General features: G+C 40.2%; 3 protein-coding genes across 4 annotated transcripts; all 3 read left to right on the top strand.

The window, feature by feature from the left end:
• The first annotated feature begins 401 nt into the window (after window positions 1-401).
• Window positions 402-3,667, top strand: mfsd5 (major facilitator superfamily domain containing 5). Its single transcript, XM_018665928.2, has 2 exons — window positions 402-545; window positions 1,410-3,667. The coding sequence occupies exon 2, from the start codon at window positions 1,491-1,493 to the stop codon at window positions 2,937-2,939; it is 1,449 nt and encodes a 482-aa protein (XP_018521444.1). The 5' UTR covers window positions 402-545; window positions 1,410-1,490; the 3' UTR covers window positions 2,940-3,667.
• Window positions 3,668-4,149: 482 nt separating this feature from the next.
• On the top strand, window positions 4,150-10,346 carry LOC108876431 (protein lifeguard 2). Of its 2 annotated transcripts, none has more exons than XM_018665930.2 (12): window positions 4,150-4,496; window positions 6,703-6,793; window positions 6,925-7,013; window positions 7,136-7,200; window positions 7,316-7,369; window positions 7,481-7,531; window positions 7,653-7,692; window positions 8,028-8,065; window positions 8,226-8,313; window positions 8,436-8,531; window positions 8,717-8,770; window positions 8,881-10,346. In XM_018665930.2, the coding sequence occupies exons 1-12, from the start codon at window positions 4,482-4,484 to the stop codon at window positions 9,028-9,030; spliced, it is 831 nt and encodes a 276-aa protein (XP_018521446.1). In that variant the 5' UTR covers window positions 4,150-4,481; the 3' UTR covers window positions 9,031-10,346. The 2 variants fall into 2 exon arrangements, with proteins under 2 accessions (XP_018521446.1, XP_018521445.1); XM_018665929.2 differs by lacking the exon at window positions 4,150-4,496 and adding an exon at window positions 4,952-5,104.
• Window positions 10,347-11,119: 773 nt separating this feature from the next.
• senp1 (SUMO specific peptidase 1) lies at window positions 11,120-18,820 on the top strand. Its single transcript, XM_018666062.2, has 18 exons — window positions 11,120-11,767; window positions 12,021-12,079; window positions 12,187-12,377; window positions 12,468-12,543; window positions 12,674-12,866; window positions 13,019-13,163; window positions 13,260-13,378; window positions 13,866-14,149; window positions 14,273-14,336; window positions 14,581-14,619; window positions 14,729-14,813; window positions 14,923-15,063; window positions 15,432-15,563; window positions 15,726-15,929; window positions 16,019-16,098; window positions 16,230-16,314; window positions 17,340-17,435; window positions 17,535-18,820. The coding sequence occupies exons 1-18, from the start codon at window positions 11,634-11,636 to the stop codon at window positions 17,595-17,597; spliced, it is 2,190 nt and encodes a 729-aa protein (XP_018521578.1). The 5' UTR covers window positions 11,120-11,633; the 3' UTR covers window positions 17,598-18,820.
• Window positions 18,821-18,868: the final 48 nt, after the last annotated feature.

The raw sequence follows: 18,868 nt of genomic DNA, 5'->3' as shown, positions 1-18,868 counted from the left end.
TTTAGGCAAAATGTAGAAGAGGAGGTGCAGTGTAGTTAGGCCTGTGTGCACGTGTAAAACGACTTGTACAACTGACACATTCATTGATATTATTTAACAGGTGTTTGCAATCTGTGTCTCTTAAAGTCAGACAGCGTACAACTACAAAGTTCATTCCTACTATATTATGTTGTACGCACCAGTACATTTTTGGAGTCTGTATGTCGATTTAATCAGAATACCACGGAAAAACCACCGCATACTTGCCTCAAATAACGAACTACTAGTAAATAAATAAAATCCAACCTTTAGACTTGACTGTTCCCCTGAGAGAACCCGAGTTACTGGATCTTCGTAAACATGGAACATCTTTCTCCTACCCCCGGTAGTGCAAAAACACAGTAGGAATGCCACCTTGTGGTGAAGTAGCAGATGCCGGAACCCGGAAGTGTTTGCTAGTTACACACTTGCCTAGCCGCATCCCCCAGTATCACTTAGCTGGTTAAGTTTAATGTTATCATCTTCTACGTCGTATCATTACTATGGGACCGCTGTCAAACGACACGGTAAGATATCTCATGAAGTAAGAGACAGTATAGTAAAAAACAATCAGGTTGGTGGCACAAATTAGAACGATTTCATCTCAGTAGCAGGTTAGCTTGTAGGCTAGCGTTAGCTAAATAACAATATAATGTAGGTGCAACTGAGAGCTAGCAATTAGATACGTGTTAAAGTCAAAGTATAGGTCACTAATCAGTATTAATGCACGCAAAATAAATGTTATACTGCCATAGCGAGGTGATGCGGTTTTGTTGAGTGACCAAATTTACAGAAGTTGACCTTATTAGCTAAGTTACCGACAAAATAACTAGTCGAGCCACCAACTAAATTATTCAGTGGGTACGTAAACGCTGCTCTCCCACGACGCTTCCGGAAATTAAGGGAAAAGTTAAGTATTCTTAAACAGACAAGGTCTATATAAAAAACCACTTAAACTTGTCTCTGGGTTAGACTAGTCCAAAGAATAGTATAGTGGGAATCATTCCTGCCAGCTGGCATTACTCTGTATAATGGTTTTCTTTGTGACAGGACAGACTGCTCACTGGGACTTTTTTTTCCATCACATTATGTTTTATATTTAATAAATCTGATCATTCAAGGATTATGCAGCTCTATATGTATCCATCCGACTTGCACACAGTTTTTCTGCTCTAGACCTGGTCTGGTGTTGTCTGAATGAGGGAAAACTGTGAAATTGACTTTTTCTTTTGGCTTCAACAAATAAAATAAATGTTTCACAAATATGAAAAAGGGTTAAGGTTTGATCTAGAATGTCTAAATAGTCTTCCTGTAATCTACTGAGTTGGAAGCTGTGAATCAGAAGCTAAAGCTGACCACATATACTTCTTATTCACCTCGTCTCTCCACAGGTGCTGAGAAACAGAGAGAAGAGAGCTGAAAACGTCCCAAGACCTCAGGTTTGACCTCAACTGGGTGCAGTTTATCACACCATGTTGGTGACAACATATCTTGCCATAATTTTCCTGCTGGCCCTGTGTGTTGGCCTCGAGCTCACAGCACGTCGCCTCACCCCACCTCAATCTACTCCTACTGCTGTAGCCAACCCAGCCTTCCGTCGCTTCCAGAGTGTATTCCTCCGGGCATACCTTTTGGCTTTGTGGGCAGACTGGCTCCAGGGTCCTTACCTCTACAAACTTTACCGCCACTACAGCTTCCTGGAATCTCAAATAGCCATCTTATATGTGTGTGGCCTGGCATCCTGTGTTCTGTTTGCTCCTTTCTCAGGCTGGCTCCCTCAAGCCTTGGGCCGCAGACAGACATGTCTTCTCTTCTGCCTGTCCTACTCTGCTTGTTGTCTCACAAAGCTGTCCAGAGACTATTTTGTTTTGATTGTGGGCCGTGTCCTGGGGGGCCTGTCCACATCCCTGCTCACCACTTCATTTGAAGCCTGGTATGTGCACCGACATGTCGACGTCCATGATTTTCCCAAGGAGTGGATCCCCAGCACCTTCACCAAAGCTGCTACCTGGAACCACGGGCTCGCTGTTGGAGCAGGGCTGGTGGCTAACTTGCTGGCTGAGTGGCTCCACCTAGGGCCAGTGGCTCCCTTTCTCCTGGCTGTCCCCAGCCTTGTGTGCTGTGGCTGGGTGGTGCTAACAGACTGGGGCAAGGAAGAGGCTGAGGGAGGTCCAGAAGGAGACAAACAGACACCTCTTCTTGGCGCTCCAAACGGAGGTTTGACCCGTTTGTCTGCAAAGGCCAGGTTCTCACGCAGCTGCCATGAAGGGCTGCGCTGCCTGCTTTCAGACAGGAGAGTCATGCTGTTGGGTGGAGTGCAGGCTCTGTTTGAAAGTGTCCTCTACATTTTTGTTTTCCTGTGGACCCCAGTACTGGACCCTCATGGGCCTCCTTTAGGAATAGTGTTCTCTTGCCTGATGGCTGCCAGCATGGCAGGCTCCTTGCTGTACCGTTTAGCCACCTCCACTCGCTACCGTCTACAGCCTGGCCATGTGCTCTGCCTGGCTGTGCTGATGGCTTTCTTCTCTTTCTTCATGCTGACTTTTTCCACCGCCCCAGGTCAGCCTAGACCTCATGAATCCTTTCTGGCCTTCCTATTGCTGGAGCTGGCCTGTGGCCTCTACTTCCCAGCAGTCAGCTTTCTCCAGGGCAGGGTTATCTCAGAGGAGAAGCGGGCTGGTGTGCTGGCCTGGTTCCGCCTGCCTCTGCATCTGCTGGCCTGCCTGGGGCTGCTGGCCCTCCATGGGGAGGTATCAGGAACCGGTGGAGGAGAGGGTGGCAGCGGTACTAGGCACATGTTTGGAGGCTGTGCTGTTATGATGCTGGCAGCTTTGATGGCTGTCGTTAGTCTGTTCACCCTGGGTAGAAACGACACAGACCTGAGACTGGAGGGAACCAGAGGGGAGGGAGAGATGTTTTGAAGAGATGGGCCATATATCCATTTATGTTTTACTGGTTTGAAATGTGTTATACCAGTTTTGTGTGACTGAAAGTAGTAACCTGATGTGTTTGATCAGAGTAGTCAGAGGTCTGCACTTTGCCAAATGTACCAATGAAGAAAATCAAAGCTCAGAAGGGGTGTTTGGTAGATTAAAATACAATTCAGCTTCAGTTATTATATGTTTACATTGTTGCTTTTTTAATGTTGCTTTTCTATGTAGGGATGCTTTGGGAACATGGTCATATCTACTGTCCTTTGTCAAGTAAATTGCTGGAAACTTTGTCAGCCCTGCCCAAAATTCCTGTGTCATTCCATTAAGTATTCCAGATAAGTTATTGTCTCACCTACAGGGAGATGATGAATTAATGTAATCTCTCAGTTACCCCATGGGGATGAGTAACTCTCAAGTTTCAACAAACCCATGAAAAGATAATCATTTATACAGTTGAATGAATATCCAAAGAAGTAAGGTTTTTACTAGCATGTAAACCAGTCTCTAATTTGAGTTTCTACAATACTTCTTGCACTGTACTTTTGATTTCTGTTGTTTTTCTTCAGGATTTGTTATTGAAAAGAGCAACCAACAGTAGGTCACTTTTACTTTGAATACTTTTTCTGCACCATCTACAGGACATTTCCTCTGTATTGTCTTAACATGTCTCTGTTCTTTGCACTTTTAAATAAAAAGTTCATATTGTTTATAATGAATATTTATTTCTTTTAGTGGAATTTCTATTAAGTAGCTTATTGATGTTTTTGATATGCATTCTGTTGTATCAGATAGGGTTTCCAGATAATCCCAAAGTGGTGCAACATGAGATATTGTAATTTACTACATCTTTAAAAGGGGGAAATGTTCTCCCAAATGTTCTTCTGATTTAATTAAAAATGTAGAAAAACTATTTTGCACCAGTACCATGTTAATAACTTAACTTAAAAGTAAACAGCTGTAGATTGCTCACCTTCACTGAAAAACGCCACTTGTTCTTCAGGTAAAGAGAAAGCAAGATGACCATTTAAATTTACCGAAAACATTGATAAAAAGCATCAGTCCTTGCTGTAAATGTTTCAAATTTCCAAATATTGTAGCCCCTCTTGTCCCCATCTCCTACTTTTTTTTTTTTTTTTTTTTTTTTTTTTTGCTGCAGACCAGATTTCCAGATTTCTCTGGACCTCTCTCCTCACCACGCATCATGCAGGCATCCGTCCTCCCCTTTTTTTCCTGGTGCTGTGGTACGGTCCCAGCTTTTCTCTATGGCGCAGCTTCACCTGGATGCTACTAGAACATCCCTCTGTGGGTGAGGGAGGGGTATCTGCACGAGTCTTAACTGCGTTGTTTTGGGATTACATCACTATATCGTCACAGACTATCCAGTCTGAGCAAGCAAGAAGAGCACTGTTTTTCACAACGGTCAGTCCATAGACTTTGCAACTACAATATCAAGAAAGGAGACACTAGAGCCCCACTGACTGGTTGGCTTACAGAACAAGACAGCCAACTGCAGGAGGACAGACAGCCATCATGACACAGGGCAAGGTATGAACTAATCGTGTCAGTCAATTAATCTTTCCATCCATATCTATTGCTAATTACATTTTTAAAAATACAGCTATTTAAAAATTCTGTATGTGGCCTGTATTATTACGTAACAGTTTATATGCGTGCCTCTACTTCATCCCTTTAATCCCGCTATTGATGGTAATGCAGGCTATTCAGTTTTCAGTACCACTAGATTTAGTCATTGTATATATGTGAGAAATTAAACTGTTCACTAGTGCTTGAATCGTGCATTAATGGCTGAGTTTTGGTCCTGCAGCATAGTATTTCTAGCCACAAAATCCCGCTGGATTCAAAAGCTGTAACACAGAGTAGTTTGCGAATAAATTTAATCCTGTTTTAATATTTAACATTATGGTTATGTAGTACTTTTGTGTTGTGTAATGCTAAGATGTTCAGCGTTACCTGAGTTTATGTGACTGAAATGCGTCACCGGTTGTTTTACACGTTGCGTCACCATGACAACCAATTTCTCTCTGTAGCTCTGGAAAAGCGTGCTATTTTAACTTAGTGTGGCCTGGTACCAGTTTGTGCTTCTCATATCCACCTAGATGGCTAGAGTAGCATTTCGGGATACTGTAAATACGGTAAGAAAGGCGGGTAGTGTCTCAGTATTTTAAACGACCTCCTGGGTCTTTCAAAAACCGCCGGTTAATTATCTTTTAGAGAAATCGATGCTCTGTGACCATGGCCGGATCAATCTGTTACGGAGCTCTGGATCAAACATTTGTTGGTGGGCCCCTGTTGACCCTCACTGTATATGACAGTGTAATTATTTTTCTAGGTACCAAGAAACTAACCTGTGCTCAACGATACTTGGTTAGTGACTGACAGAAAATTAATTGTCAGCAATCTTGATAACTGATTTTTTTTTTCCTTTTGAGTAATTTCTATGCAAAAAAATGCACTGATAATAGCTTCTAAAACATTTGTCAATTTATCAGCTTTCTGTGATGATAAACATCTTTGGGGTTTTTGACTGTTGGTCAGACAACAAAAGCAATTTGAGCATGTTACCCTGGGCTTCAAGGAATAATTGTGGGCATTTGTGAGGGAATAACAATGTTTGACTGAAGGTTTTGTGTGTTAACAACAAGACACACAGAAAAAGTAAAGCAATTTGATAAAACACAGCTTCAAGGGAGGATGGAGGTGGAGGATGGAGGACATGCCATAGCTGATATTATACTTTAATGGTACAATTTTTAAAATCATGTTTGTAGACCTAAATGATATGAATTAGCCCAGGGTTGTTGCCTGCTCTGCCCGGTTGGTAATCCAGCCTTGTAAGCTTGTGCATTATACATGGCACAAACTAACTGTAACCTAACCACTGGATATAGGATTCTGTCAACCCTATCGAAACTATCAAAACTCTAATATAATAGGTTATAATTGCAGTTATAAACACTACCAATGTGTCAGAAGTTAATGTGTTGCATGAAATGTGTGAGAGTAACATTTGAAGATGAAGCAGTCTGTGTGTCTGTTGAAGTGTAAATTATTAAAAGCAGCTGACATGTCAGCTGAACGCGAGGCTAGCACTACTATGAGCTGAGATTTCAGCTGAATTAAAAAAAGAACACACTAACAACTGTTAGATGAAGTGATGCAGATGAAAACAGTTTTTATTTCAGTTGAAGTGAAGGTGCTGGAGATGGTCAGCTGAGTATTGAGAGCAGTTGAAAATATAATTGGTGTGTTAGCACAGAAAACAGCTGATGTGTCAGTGGAAAGGTAAGAGCTGAAAGTAGGCTAGCTAGTTGAGAGAAAAAAACAGCTGAGGTGTCTGGTTGTGTGGACACTGAAACCATTTTTAAAAAGCAGTTGAAGTGTGAGCACTGAAAGAAGTTGAGGGGTTAAAGTTGAAAGCACTGGAAATGTCAGTTTATATGTCAACGAGTGAAAGCACTCCTAAGTGATGAAAACACTTGAGATGTGTGTATGTATGTTTATCTCACGTTGGTTATATGAATAATTTACTGACAGTCTGGGGGACTGTACCTAAACCATGTGCAACATCAAAAGCATGTGGAACATTTTACAGTCAAGACTGCAAATTAAAGTAAAGTCCAATTTAAATTTAGGGGGACATTTTTCTTTAAATATTCATTTACTGCCAGCTTAAATGAGTAACAGACTATAGGCTGAAGGATAATAAATTATTCATCTTTCATGCTATCAGCTGTCACTTGCAAACAAGGCCACCAATGGCTCCTCCAGTGGGCAGGCATTAGTGGCACCAGCTCCTCCCAGCTATGAGGAAGCCACTGCGGGTAAGTTCATCGGTCATTATTTTTAACAGATTTGACAATATATATTCTGTGATTTGGGATTTCGCAGTGGTACATATTAGCTGAGAAATGCATTGTAAATCCAAAAAGTTTTAAGCAAATGTATTCTCCAGGCACCAGTGCTCCTTGCTACAATGATGTTGAGATGCTCACAGAGTTCACCTGGGATGATCGCAACATTAGGAGGGTCTTCATCCGTAAGGTATCAAAAGCTTTCTCATCGCATCGATAACAATATTAGTTCTGTTGCGAATGCTGAATTGACCTCAGCTGCACATACCATTACACACACAACTTTTTTCACTCAAACTTGCTTTCTTTTAGGTGTACGCCATCTTGATGATCCAGCTTTTGGTCACTCTTGCTATTGTGGCTCTTTTCACATTCTGGTGAGACAAATCTTTTTCATTTTTTTTTTCATGTTTAACAATACTGATCAAGTTGTTCTGTTAAAAGTCACTGGGCGGTGTGCTTAATACTATCATACTTTCATCATACTTGTAGTGACCCTGTGAAGGACTACATTCAATCCAACCCTGGGTGGTACTGGGCCTCTTAGTAAGTAACAAGTTTACACAGTCTCAAGTCAGTAATACTGTTACTCTGCATTTTTGGTTCGTGTCATTTATATCTAACATCATATCTGACAATATTTCTGTTGTTTAACAGTGCTGTGTTCTTTGTCACTTATCTGACTCTGTCTTGCTGCTCTGCACCAAGGTAAGTTAAAAGTTCCCAAACTTCAGTGCACATCACCAAAAATGAATAATAGATAAAATTCAAAATAACAATAAAGACATATATCACCTGAAATATTGGAACTCTTTCTTCACTTCCACAGGAGACAGTTTCCATGGAATCTGATTCTGCTTGCCATCTTTGTAAGTACAAGGGTGATATGTGTTTATGTACATATGTTTTTATTGTACATATTCATGTATAGACTAAATGTTCTGCTTTTTATTAGTTACACAGGTTTAGGTTTAGAATATCAAATAGTACATATATACATTAATTATATTTGTTAATGTTTAACTTTCACCCCTTAAATGATTGCAAGTCAACAGTTATAATGATCTTAAACAAGATTTTAAAATATTTTGTGAAAATTAATTGATGCTGTCCATTCATGACTTGTCCTGAAGTGGACTGAGATTTGAATAAATTCCTGCATTTTCATATATGCACATATGGACTAACACATTTCCCATTACAGACCCTCTCCCTCTCCTACATGACAGGGATGTTGTCCAGGTATACTTTTTGTTTGTTTACTGCATCATGTGACTATATTGTTTTACTTTGCATCATGTTTTGTGGTGGCTTTCCTTCTTCAGATTCTGTATGGTATAATTTTTCTTTTATAGCTTGAGTAGTTTGAAACATTTGTTTTGCATGTTTCTTGTTTTAATAGCTTCTATAACACTAAGTCAGTGGTGATGTGTCTGGGCATCACAGTAGCAGTTTGCCTCCTGGTCACAATCTTCAGCTTCCAAACTAAGGTGAGAAAAATATTATTTCTCCTATCCTGTACTTTTCTGTTTTTATCTGATATGAGAGTGAGCGTTTTCACACAGGTAGATAAACATACTGAGGTCTGACTTCATGTGCTTTCTCCATCCAGTTTGATGTGACATCATACCAGGGCGTGCTCTTTGTCTTCTGCATGGTCATGTTCATCTCTGGACTGGTGCTGGCACTCGTCCTTCCCTTTCAATATGTAAGTACAACTATCCAAATCGAGTGCTCACACCAGCTGCGTGATATGCACGATTCGAATGTGGAGGATTTTCAGATAACCGAGATATAGTCACATGACATGAGCATATAAATTGACTATAAGACCTTTTACGTGGTGATCTCAATACTGGAATCACATCTAATCAAGTCAGTATTGCTATTTAGGTTCCGTGGTTGGATGCTATCTATGCTGCCTTGGGAGCCATTCTGTTCACCATGGTAAGAGTACACTTTCAAATTATTACTGATTAAAAAGGTCATGATGTACATAATCAGAATCAGACACAAACAAAAAGATGTCTTACTTGCTGTTTTATTTTCTGTTGCAGTTTTTGGCCTTTGACACCCAGCTCCTCATGGGGAACAAGCGGTACACCATGAGTCCAGAGGAGTATGTCTTTGCCACTCTCAACATCTACCTAGATATCATCTACATCTTCTCCTTCTTCCTCCAAATCTTCGGAACAAAACAAGAGTAAAAACCCTACCTTCCTGACCTACAGACAAGGGATGCACCAGTATGAAAAATATAAACAGACATGTTAAGAGTCTTTTAAATTTTGGTGATTGTGTTGACAGTGCTTCCAATTGAAACAGCTTTATTTTTTGCCTGATACTGACAAGGTCACAGATACTTTGTGAATCTCTTGTACAGATACAAGTGTACATAGACGTACAGTATGTCAGTATTCACACCCAAGATGTCTGTAACCTCTCCCTCCTCTCCAGCATGTTTGGGAACCCTTACCACGTTGTGGGGTTAGCTTATTAGCTTTACTAGCCAGAAACATTCAGTGATCCGTGATCTTACTTCATTTAACATAGAGAAAACATTCTGTGAGTGTCTGTATGGGTGTCATATATCCATGCTTGCATTTGTATCAAAAATCTCCTGCAAACAATAGATGTCAGTGCTCTTTAGGGGGTATTTGATCAACAGTACATCATGCATGACTCCTAAAAAAAAGCCCTTACTATGCCAAGTACAGTCATCCCATCATTGGACTGTTGCTGTGGGTGTTGATATAGTTACTGAAAGCGCAAACGTAACTTTAAAAAAGAATTAAAGACTCTCCCTGTGTTTTCAGTTATATCCAATGTCATCTCAGTACTGTGAATTACAAGAACTGAGGGTAGGTGACATGTTTTTCTGTCTTTTGAATGACAATCTGAAAATGTTATTTATTGGATTTGGGATGTTGCTACTCATCTCTGCCTTGATTTGTTACACACTGTACACTGTATGGTCAATATGTTGATTTCTGCTCCATATAACTATGAGGCTGTCATTCAATGCATTCACATTGTTGCAGTGTTTATTATCGGTGTGTCATTTGTCTAATATGTGCATTTGAACCTCAAATCTTTTGAATGAAGATTGTTTAGACTATTTTTTTCATGAAAAAATATTTAGTTTAATTGTTGGCATTATAGTTTTTGGTCTTTTATCATTAGTTTGAGGTGGTGACACATGCTAAATAAATATAAACATGACCGTGCCATACTTGCATGGATTTGCTGTAACTTTTGATAAGGCCTGCATTTGTGGAGGGGCTTGAATGCTATATTTCATGACATTTGAAGTTTATTTTTTTATGACAGAAAGATATATTTCAGAAAGTGTGTGCTAAATGATAAATGGTGAACTTAAAGATTGAAACAAATCTATAAGTCTTATAAAGTGGCCTTGGATTACCTTTATTTGATTATATTGATGCAGTAATACAAAGAGCATTTCACTGTAGTATTGATGTTACTGTATTCAATTATTAAAGGGTGAATGTGTATGACTGCGCTCACTGACTCCTTCTGATTTAAGAAGTTATATATTAAGATGTCATATATATATATATATATATATATATATATATATATATACACCACCTATATATATATATATATATATATATATATATATATATGTTTGTGTGTGTATGTATTTTCAGCAGGACAGGGCAACTGGGAACTTAACTTCAGTTGTACATTTTCAGTGATATATTGACAGGTGATATAACAATAATCTGTCTGTGGCTCCTCACTCATCCTCCAATATGCTGCTTATGATACCATGCCATGCCTACTGTATCTTATGACGGCTATTGGACAAATTACACTATAAAATAACGTGATTAATAGGTTTAAACATCATATATCGTTGCTGCATTTGTCTATCGGCTTAGCAGGTTTTCCCCTAGGTTTGCATTTTTGCTGCCAATTTCAGACTGAAGGGAAAAACTACTTCGAATAGGCTGTTATGCCTAATTATGAATGATAAAGAACCCCGAGAACATACTCAAGAAGGAATGAATGAGGAAATTCAGCGCAGACAAAAATGGCAATTCCTCCACACGTATCTGTATTTGAACAAGTGTGACAGACACACGGGGCGTGGAAGTGACTGAGACAGTGGGCCAAGCGCCAAACTCTTCGCGTGCATGTGGTGTCTGCATATGATAGAAATAAACCTGTGCTCCCAAGTCAGTACCGGCGGCTGTGACGTGACATTAAATGCTCTCCTCAGTCTGTGATCAACCAGTGAGTGTGTGGTGCACTCACAATTACAGCACGCAGTCAGCCAATCACAGCGTGCGATGGTAGCGCGTCCTGTTCAGCCATGTTGTGGTTTTGAATGAGGAAGAAGCGGGAGATGTTATTCTTCAACGAGTTTATATGCAATTTAAAGTGACGTTAAGGATATAGAGATGAGTTAGGGTGTTACTCAAAATGATAGCCGTTTTTCCGAACGCATTGGTTGCGACTTATCGCACTCCTGTCGGAATTTAAACACACTTCCATAAATTAGCCGTGTAGCTAACAACGTTAGCTAGCAGGGTAGTTAGCATAGTGTGCTAGCTAGGCAACTAGCGAATTCTCAGCTAACCAGCTAACGGTTAGCTCGTGTCGTGGGAAAGTAAAATGATAATTGTGAGGAGTGTTAGCCTTCCAAACTGCCTCAGCTAACCCGCCTCAGTCGAATGAGGCGTATTAGCTTAATTTGGTTGTACTATATTGACAGGTAGACTGAAGCAGCCTTAGCGATTTATCTTTACACCAGCGGCGCTATTTGTAAAACTTTTGAGCCATGTTGAATAAAATCTACGAATGGATAGAGACAAGCTTTGCCAATCTTCGCAATGGTGTACCAGCTGTGGAGCACTCAGATGCACACCGGCCACCGGGAGATGGTCAGATGAGGAGGAAAAGACCAATTGAATGGTATGAGCATCAGTCCCCCTGTGTGATCAAATGACAGTGTGTTTAAAAAGACACAGCAATTCAACAGACCTCAAGTTGCTTTGAGGTTTACTGTTATTTAATGCGTTTCTGTAGAGCCGCTTTTCATTGCCTTGCGGGTCATTCAGCGTTTCAACGATCGTTTGTAATGTGAAGAAAACTGTATTTCCAGTCGGTTGAAATGGATGGAATGTGTTATTAACTGAATTAGCATCAATCTGTTTTTTTCCTCAAGTTTGGAAGATGGACATAATATCGACCAAGATGGCTTAATGATAAAGAGATCACGAATGGGTAACTGCAAATCACTTCGTTACATATTATGGTTTCAGTCTCTGAGGATCAGTCAAATCAGTAATACCTTACTTACAGTCTTGCCTTTTTGCTTCAAATTTATGTAGGGGATCTTATTGACACAGTCAAGACTGCAGCTGAAGGGGTTAAAACTCATAGCTCCAGTGTGGCTACATGGATGAGGAACAATGTAAGCCCTACCTTGAGAAACATACTTCCTGCCTCCCCTGGTCCTCCACCTGGAGAGCCTCAGCCCTCAACATCATCAGCAGCAACACCAGCATGGGCAGGGAGGCCGGTAAGGAATGAATTTTAGGGGCTTGACTTTAAATGTGTCAAAACATTTTTTGCTTTTATGTAAACATGTTTTGTGTTTGTTTGGATAAAGATCTCTGGAAGGAACTTTTTGGATGAGACGTTTGCTGCTCCATCAACAACTTTGGAGTGGAAAACATCCAAATCAGGTACACATATCACTTCAAGCATTGTAAAAGCTTTTGCGTCAAGGTTCATAGGCTTTGTGCAGTCATTTAGCTCTTGGAGAGAAGTTAATTACTGTACTACTCCCCCCCCCCCCCCCCCCTTTTACTCTAGAATGGTCACGCAATGAGAAGTCCATAATGGGATCAAAAGTCTGCAGGCGACAAGTGTGCATGAGTCCTACACATCGTGAGGTACCAAAAACAAATGGGCATTCAGTGAACTTGCCACCCTCCATCACCCCTAAATTACAGCCTTCTCCACGGCTAGGCAGACCCCTAAACCTCCGACCATATGGAACACCAAGGTAAACCTTACATTAAAAAAACTTTTTTTAGTGTGAGGCATTGTGGGTTTTTTTTATTATTATTATTATTTTTTTTTGTTACATGGTTTACTCCTGTACTGCATGAACTATTGTTAGTTGAGGGTGACCAAACTGTCATTTTGTGTGTGCAGTTTCTTAAGTGGACTGAACACCACAAGCAGCTCCTGCACCAGCATGTATGAGAAGACCTTTCCCATTAAAGTGGTGCAGAGCCCTACACACAGCACCTCATCTGGCCGCATACACAGGGCCAGACCCCACTGCACAGCACAGGAGGTCAGACATCAGGACAATAAGGCGCCATGTGATTTTCCCACTTATACAGATGTTGCATTTCTTTGTTAATTTATTGGTTCTTCTCTGTTTGTCCAGTCTGTTCGTGAAGAGGAGAAAGAGGTCTACAGGCAGCTTCTGACCATGGTCTCTGGTGGTCAGTCATCTTTCCTTCACAACGGCAGCTCACACGCCATTGTGAGGTCTCACAGAGATTTGTACGTATCCATATGAATACAGGGTACTACAGCAATAATGGATTCAAACAGTTAATGAAATATGTAAAAGGATACAGAATAGGGGGGCACAGAAGAAAGAGTACACACACAAGTCAGATGCAGGCAAGTGGGTGGCTCCAGAGGCATATCGTTTTTTTTGTTAGTTGCTCACTCTGTGTACCCTAGAATGACAGATTAACAAGTTTTTTTCTTGCATTGCTTTAGAACCAACAGAAATTTCAAAAGTGCTAGTAATTTCTGATACATACTCAATAGTAGGATGCATATATGCTTTGTAGCTAGAAGTATCATGCAAGGAGGGAGCAACCACCTTTACTGCAATCACAAACGCTTAATTCATTTATATATGTAGTACATATAAGTAATAAATACATTTTCATGTATCTGTTCGTAACCTTTAACCATTTGATTGTGTCTGGATGGTGTTGGCTCTCTCACCTGTTTACTCCTGTCACGCTCTCCTTAGCACCAGCTTCCTGACCACCAGCCGCCGACTGCTACAGTTCTCTTCCCCTGCTGGGTCAGCGGCAGGAGGAACCTCAGAGGGAACCAGCAGCCCACCCAGCCCAAGGGGGATGTCGAGCCAGAGCTCAAGCAACCTCCCCAGCCCAGTGGGGGCCTCCAGCAGGCCAGGGATCCAGACGTGGTCCCTGGACACGGACCTCAGCTCCAGCAGAGCAGCTACCCTCACATCAGCCCCCTCCCCATCTGCTCTGCAGGACAACTCCTCTCAGGACACACAGTCATCAGGTAGGATAGGTCGTGTGTATACTTAATATAGGCATTATGAAAATAGGATGTCATAAGTGAATTGAATATTTGCTTGTTTCTGTATTTTTTCTTGGGTTGTAATCTCCTTGTCTTCTCTTGTAGCTCATGATGGTGACTCTGTAATTATTGTAAATGAGCAAAAGGGTAAAAAGCAAGACAGCTCAAGGTTAGTATTTGTTTTCAGTCAGTGTTGTCATTTTGTTCCTCTTGTTCTTTGACGAGCTACATTTCTCTATAAAGACATATACATCTAAACTTGTCATGTTTTATGCTGTTTATTTAATAAATAATGGTTTATATGAGCACACATCATGACACATAAGTGTTAGGCATGTAAGGTGAAGAAAAAACCAAGTCAGCAACTCAAATGTTTTATCTGTATGCACAATAACATTACTCTGTCTTTGCAGTGTGCCATGTTTCCAAGCTGAATTATGGATCAAAGAATTGTAAGTACACACCACTGAATTTAATTATTAATGAAACAATTGATTCATTATTCACTTACATTATGTTCGAATAGAACCACAAGGAAAACTTTTGTTTTTGTCACTGTAGAACTAGTATGTACGACTCTCGGGCGAGAGAAAGACGGAGACAGATAGAAGAGCAAGAGGCCCTGGCTGCCCAGCTGCTGCGACAGGTGACCGTTCACCACTGAAACCCTCTTTCAAGTTTAGTTGTATCCTACCCATTGCTTCTCGACCTCCTGTTATCCCATTAACCTGTGTCCTGTTGTTATTGATTCTCAGCGCCTGTCTGAAGAGGGACAACGCAGCCCAGATGTGGAGGTCCATGTTCGAGTTCCTTTGGAGAAGGAGGTTCCTTTGACTCCTGTGATAGAAGAACCAAAGCCTTTGGAAGAGAAACCAGAATTTCCCGAACTCACAGGGGTATGCTTTTTCTATTTTTGTTGTGCTTGAATTTATTAAATGACCAAACTAAATCGACTTGCTCTCAGTTAGAAGATTGTATTTCTGAATGTATGATTTCTTCCTTTTAGAAATACTGTTGTGCACCTCACTGATGCAATTTACATGTTTGTCCAGTGATAATAAAATGAAAAGCAAAGTTAAATTTAATCTAAGTCAAAATGATCAGAAATTATAAGTAATAAAAATGTAGAAATCCAGAATAGGATTAGGGTCAGTTACAAATGTCAGCTAGTTCTCATTTCTCAGGAACTAATTCACATGTAAGGAGTATAAGGGTTAACCTAATATTTCCTGCCTTCTCATGTGTGCTCTCTCTTTCTATTAAGGAAATGGAGGCTGAGGTGAACAGGGTGCTGAGAGGAGGTAGTCCTCATGAAGTATTAAGCGAAGGCTTTGGTCTCAGCCTTACGCGCAAAGACCTGCATACCCTTAGCAACCTCAACTGGCTGAATGATGAGGTAAATCCTCAAGCAAAGATCTGTGTGCACCAGATGGACACTCACCTTTTGGTTATGCCTATATGACCACGGTTATATTGTGCATGAAATATTTGTTGAACAGCTGAGCCATGCAGTAGTGCTTATCCAGTTGATTGACACTGTCCATTCTTAATCTCTCAGGTGATCAATTTTTACATGAACCTCCTGGTCGAGCGCAGCAAGGACTCCAGCCTGCCATCAGTCAATACATTCAACACTTTTTTCTATCCAAAGCTGCGCAGCAGTGGCTACTCTGCTGTCCGCCGCTGGACCAAAAAGATGGACATCTTTTCTAAAGACATCCTGTTGGTTCCTGTCCACTTGGGGGTGCACTGGTGCCTCTCTGTAAGTGTTAATGACCATACATGTGAACTTGAAAGTAACAATCATAGGATTCATTTTGCAGTTTTTCATTGTGCAACTCTTTCTTTCAGGTGGTGGATTTCCGCAAAAAGGCCATCATGTACTTCGATTCAATGGGAGGAAACAATGATGAAGCATGCAAAATATTATTGTAAGTTTCCATATCGGATGTCTTTGTTTACTGAAGGGAATATTATATTTGGAGAGCCAAATGTTACTTAGCAAATAGATTTTTATGAGCCATGGATGTGTATAGACAGTAATTAATTGTTGTTTCTCCAGTGATTACCTGCAGCAGGAAAGTAGGGACAAGAAGGGCAAAGAAATGGATACCTCAGGTTGGACTCTTCACAGCAAAAAGCCCAATGTAAGTCCAGCACATATGAAGGTTAAGAGCATCAAGGAGTCTGTTTTCATTGTTGTGCCATGTCATGCTGTGTTGTCTAATATCATGCGTTTAGGAATTCTAGATGCATTTCTATTATCAACAGAAAGCTCCAGGTTACAGTATTTGGAGCTTGCAGTGCCTCCAACTTTGGCCAGCTTGTCCAGGTTCACAGTGCAGTGCAGCATTCCCAGTGGACTAGCTTTAATTGTAAATCCATCACCAAATTTTGTGTAAAGCTCTTATTAATTTCTTAGTTTAGTAGTGGTAGACATAAATACTTTTGGAGAAAGTGTAAGACATGAATATCATTGTGTTCAAAGTGAGAGTGAAATAAAATAAGAAGTTATTCATGTCAGTCAAGTCAATTTTTAATATATATTTGACAAGTTTAAATCTGACGATTTGTATAATCTGATGAGTAATTTAGAAGAGGGTAATGTCTTGGGGTACTTTGACAGATAATGGGGCTGATGGGGGGTGGGGTGGGGGGGTCCTCCCCATCAGCACTACATATGAGGGAAAAGCCTATCAATCATCTGTTGGCATACAGCCCACTTTGTTTCACTGGCACATCCATCAAGTGGCCATACAGAAACATGTTTCTTAGCTTCCTATAGTGTATTGGTGGAAATGTACGATAAAAATGTCAGTTTCAGTTGCTCAGTTAGCTAATTCAGTCCACATTAGGCTGGTTGTATTTAAGGAGCACTCCTCCCTCTAGACACACAGGGAGGGCTTTTGAAATCTTGTTCTTGTACTAGTACTGTGTTTCTCATTAAAAGAGCAGTGTTTATAATGTTGCTTTGTGTTTCTAATGACTTTTTTACAGTTTCACATGAGACAAGCTAGATTATCTGAATCTCTGTACAAAATGTATTAATACTGTTGTATCGTCAACAGCAAAATTTATCATGACACTGGAGGCTTGACCTTTTGCACTGTGAGTTAGTCAAGAGTTTACTTTTGAATGTTCATGAACATGTATGCTCCTCCTTTGCTCTCAGGAAATCCCACAGCAGATGAATGGTAGCGACTGTGGAATGTTCACATGCAAATATGCAGATTACATTACCAAAGACAAGCCAATCACATTCACACAGGTAATTACAAACAGCTACAACACACAAGATTTATGTGGTGAAATCATCATGAGTGTGTCCTACTGATGGCTCACATGACCTGTCTTTTCTTATTCACAGAAACACATGCCCTACTTCAGAAAAAGGATGGTTTGGGAGATTCTGAACCATAAGCTGTTGTGATGTCAGGATAAGGATTGTGAACTTGTATAGTCGGCTCACGGAGTTACAAACATGAGTCGCGTCTGTGGCTGAGCTACGCTCAACAGTTCTGTCCACTGACAGTCGTCCTGTTTCTGGGAAAGACATGCACACCAGCTCATCAGATCAGGAACCAGCTCTGCCACTCTCAGTCCTCTAAGGCCAATCAATCCCCCAGCTGATCTTGGCTGATGGGATATTGCTGGAGCACCTAAGCACTGCCTCCCAGTCCTTTTCTCCAGTTTTTGTTTGTTTGTTTTGGTGCACCCATGGGAGCATCAGTATAGCAGCTGAAACACTGCGTGTTTTATATTGCCTAGCCAGAACTGTTTGTGAAGTTACACTTGTACTGACTTACAGACCATACTCTGAGCTGCAATGTTCAGTTTGATGCAGAGACACAAAGTTTACATGTTTTTTGTCTTACAGGGAGATGAGTGTATAAATGCTGCATTGTTTTTATATAATGACAGTAATACTACATTTTGCTGTCAGTGTTTGATACCCTTGGTGTGTGCAGAGGAAATATTATTATTAAATTTACTTTACCATGACAGTATGAATGCCCACAAAACTGAAATTTGAATGGTATCTAGTTTAGAAAAAAAAAGGTCTCTTTGTATTTGGGCATGAGACTTACTTTCTTTCTTTATTTCTGCAGTATGAACATTACACTCAAACAGGATTATTTTTGTAATTTGTTTGATTAAAATGCACAAAAGTCTTCAAATGTGACATTGCCTCAGAGTATGATTTATAATGGAAACAGTTTGTTTTATTTTGTCTTACTTTGCCACTGACTTGCAAGTACAACAGAACGGTCTTGGTTACACCCTAAAACAGCAGGGTAAAAAAAAGTTTGCCATTTCCTTTTTATTCATTAGTCTTGATAAAAGATTGTAAATTAAGGTGCAAAGTCTATTTTATGTATTTCAGAGTCTCCTTTAGTTCAACAGCAAATTTTGGGCATATTCAGTATATTTTGAACTTTGTATATACTTAAGACATACAGCCTCTTGAAAATGTAATATACTTTTTTTTCTTTTTTTACCTATTTCCTATCTATTTTTATCTAGACCCAACTCTGTTTTAGAAATAAATTCTCATGTATTGTGACTGTTCTTTGTGTATTACCTCAATATCAGTTGAGTTTGATATAAAAAAACTGCCACATTTGATAATTCGATAAAACACCAGAGAACATGGACATGTGTCAGCTTCTTTCAAATGTATATCAGAAGACCTGCATCATG

This window comes from Lates calcarifer, linkage group LG6, assembly GCF_001640805.2.
Source record: "Lates calcarifer isolate ASB-BC8 linkage group LG6, TLL_Latcal_v3, whole genome shotgun sequence".
NCBI classification, from domain to species: domain Eukaryota; kingdom Metazoa; phylum Chordata; class Actinopteri; family Centropomidae; genus Lates; species Lates calcarifer.
This window is presented reverse-complemented; position numbering and strand designations above follow the sequence as displayed.

Excerpts from the sequence above, each read along its gene's own strand:
- mfsd5 (XM_018665928.2), top strand. The coding sequence starts at position 1,491 with ATGTTGGTGACAACATATCTTGCCATAATTTTCCTGCTGGCCCTGTGT.
- LOC108876431 (XM_018665929.2), top strand. The coding sequence starts at position 5,069 with ATGGCTAGAGTAGCATTTCGGGATACTGTAAATACG. Across the intron at positions 7,201-7,315 it reads GTGGCTCTTTTCACATTCTG|TGACCCTGTGAAGGACTACA; the intron begins GTGAGACAAATC and ends TCATACTTGTAG. Across the intron at positions 7,532-7,652 it reads TCTTGCTGCTCTGCACCAAG|GAGACAGTTTCCATGGAATC; the intron begins GTAAGTTAAAAG and ends TCACTTCCACAG.
- senp1 (XM_018666062.2), top strand. The coding sequence starts at position 11,634 with ATGTTGAATAAAATCTACGAATGGATAGAGACAAGCTTTGCCAATCTT. Across the intron at positions 13,379-13,865 it reads GTGAGGTCTCACAGAGATTT|CACCAGCTTCCTGACCACCA; the intron begins GTACGTATCCAT and ends CGCTCTCCTTAG. Across the intron at positions 16,315-17,339 it reads TTCACAGCAAAAAGCCCAAT|GAAATCCCACAGCAGATGAA; the intron begins GTAAGTCCAGCA and ends CTTTGCTCTCAG.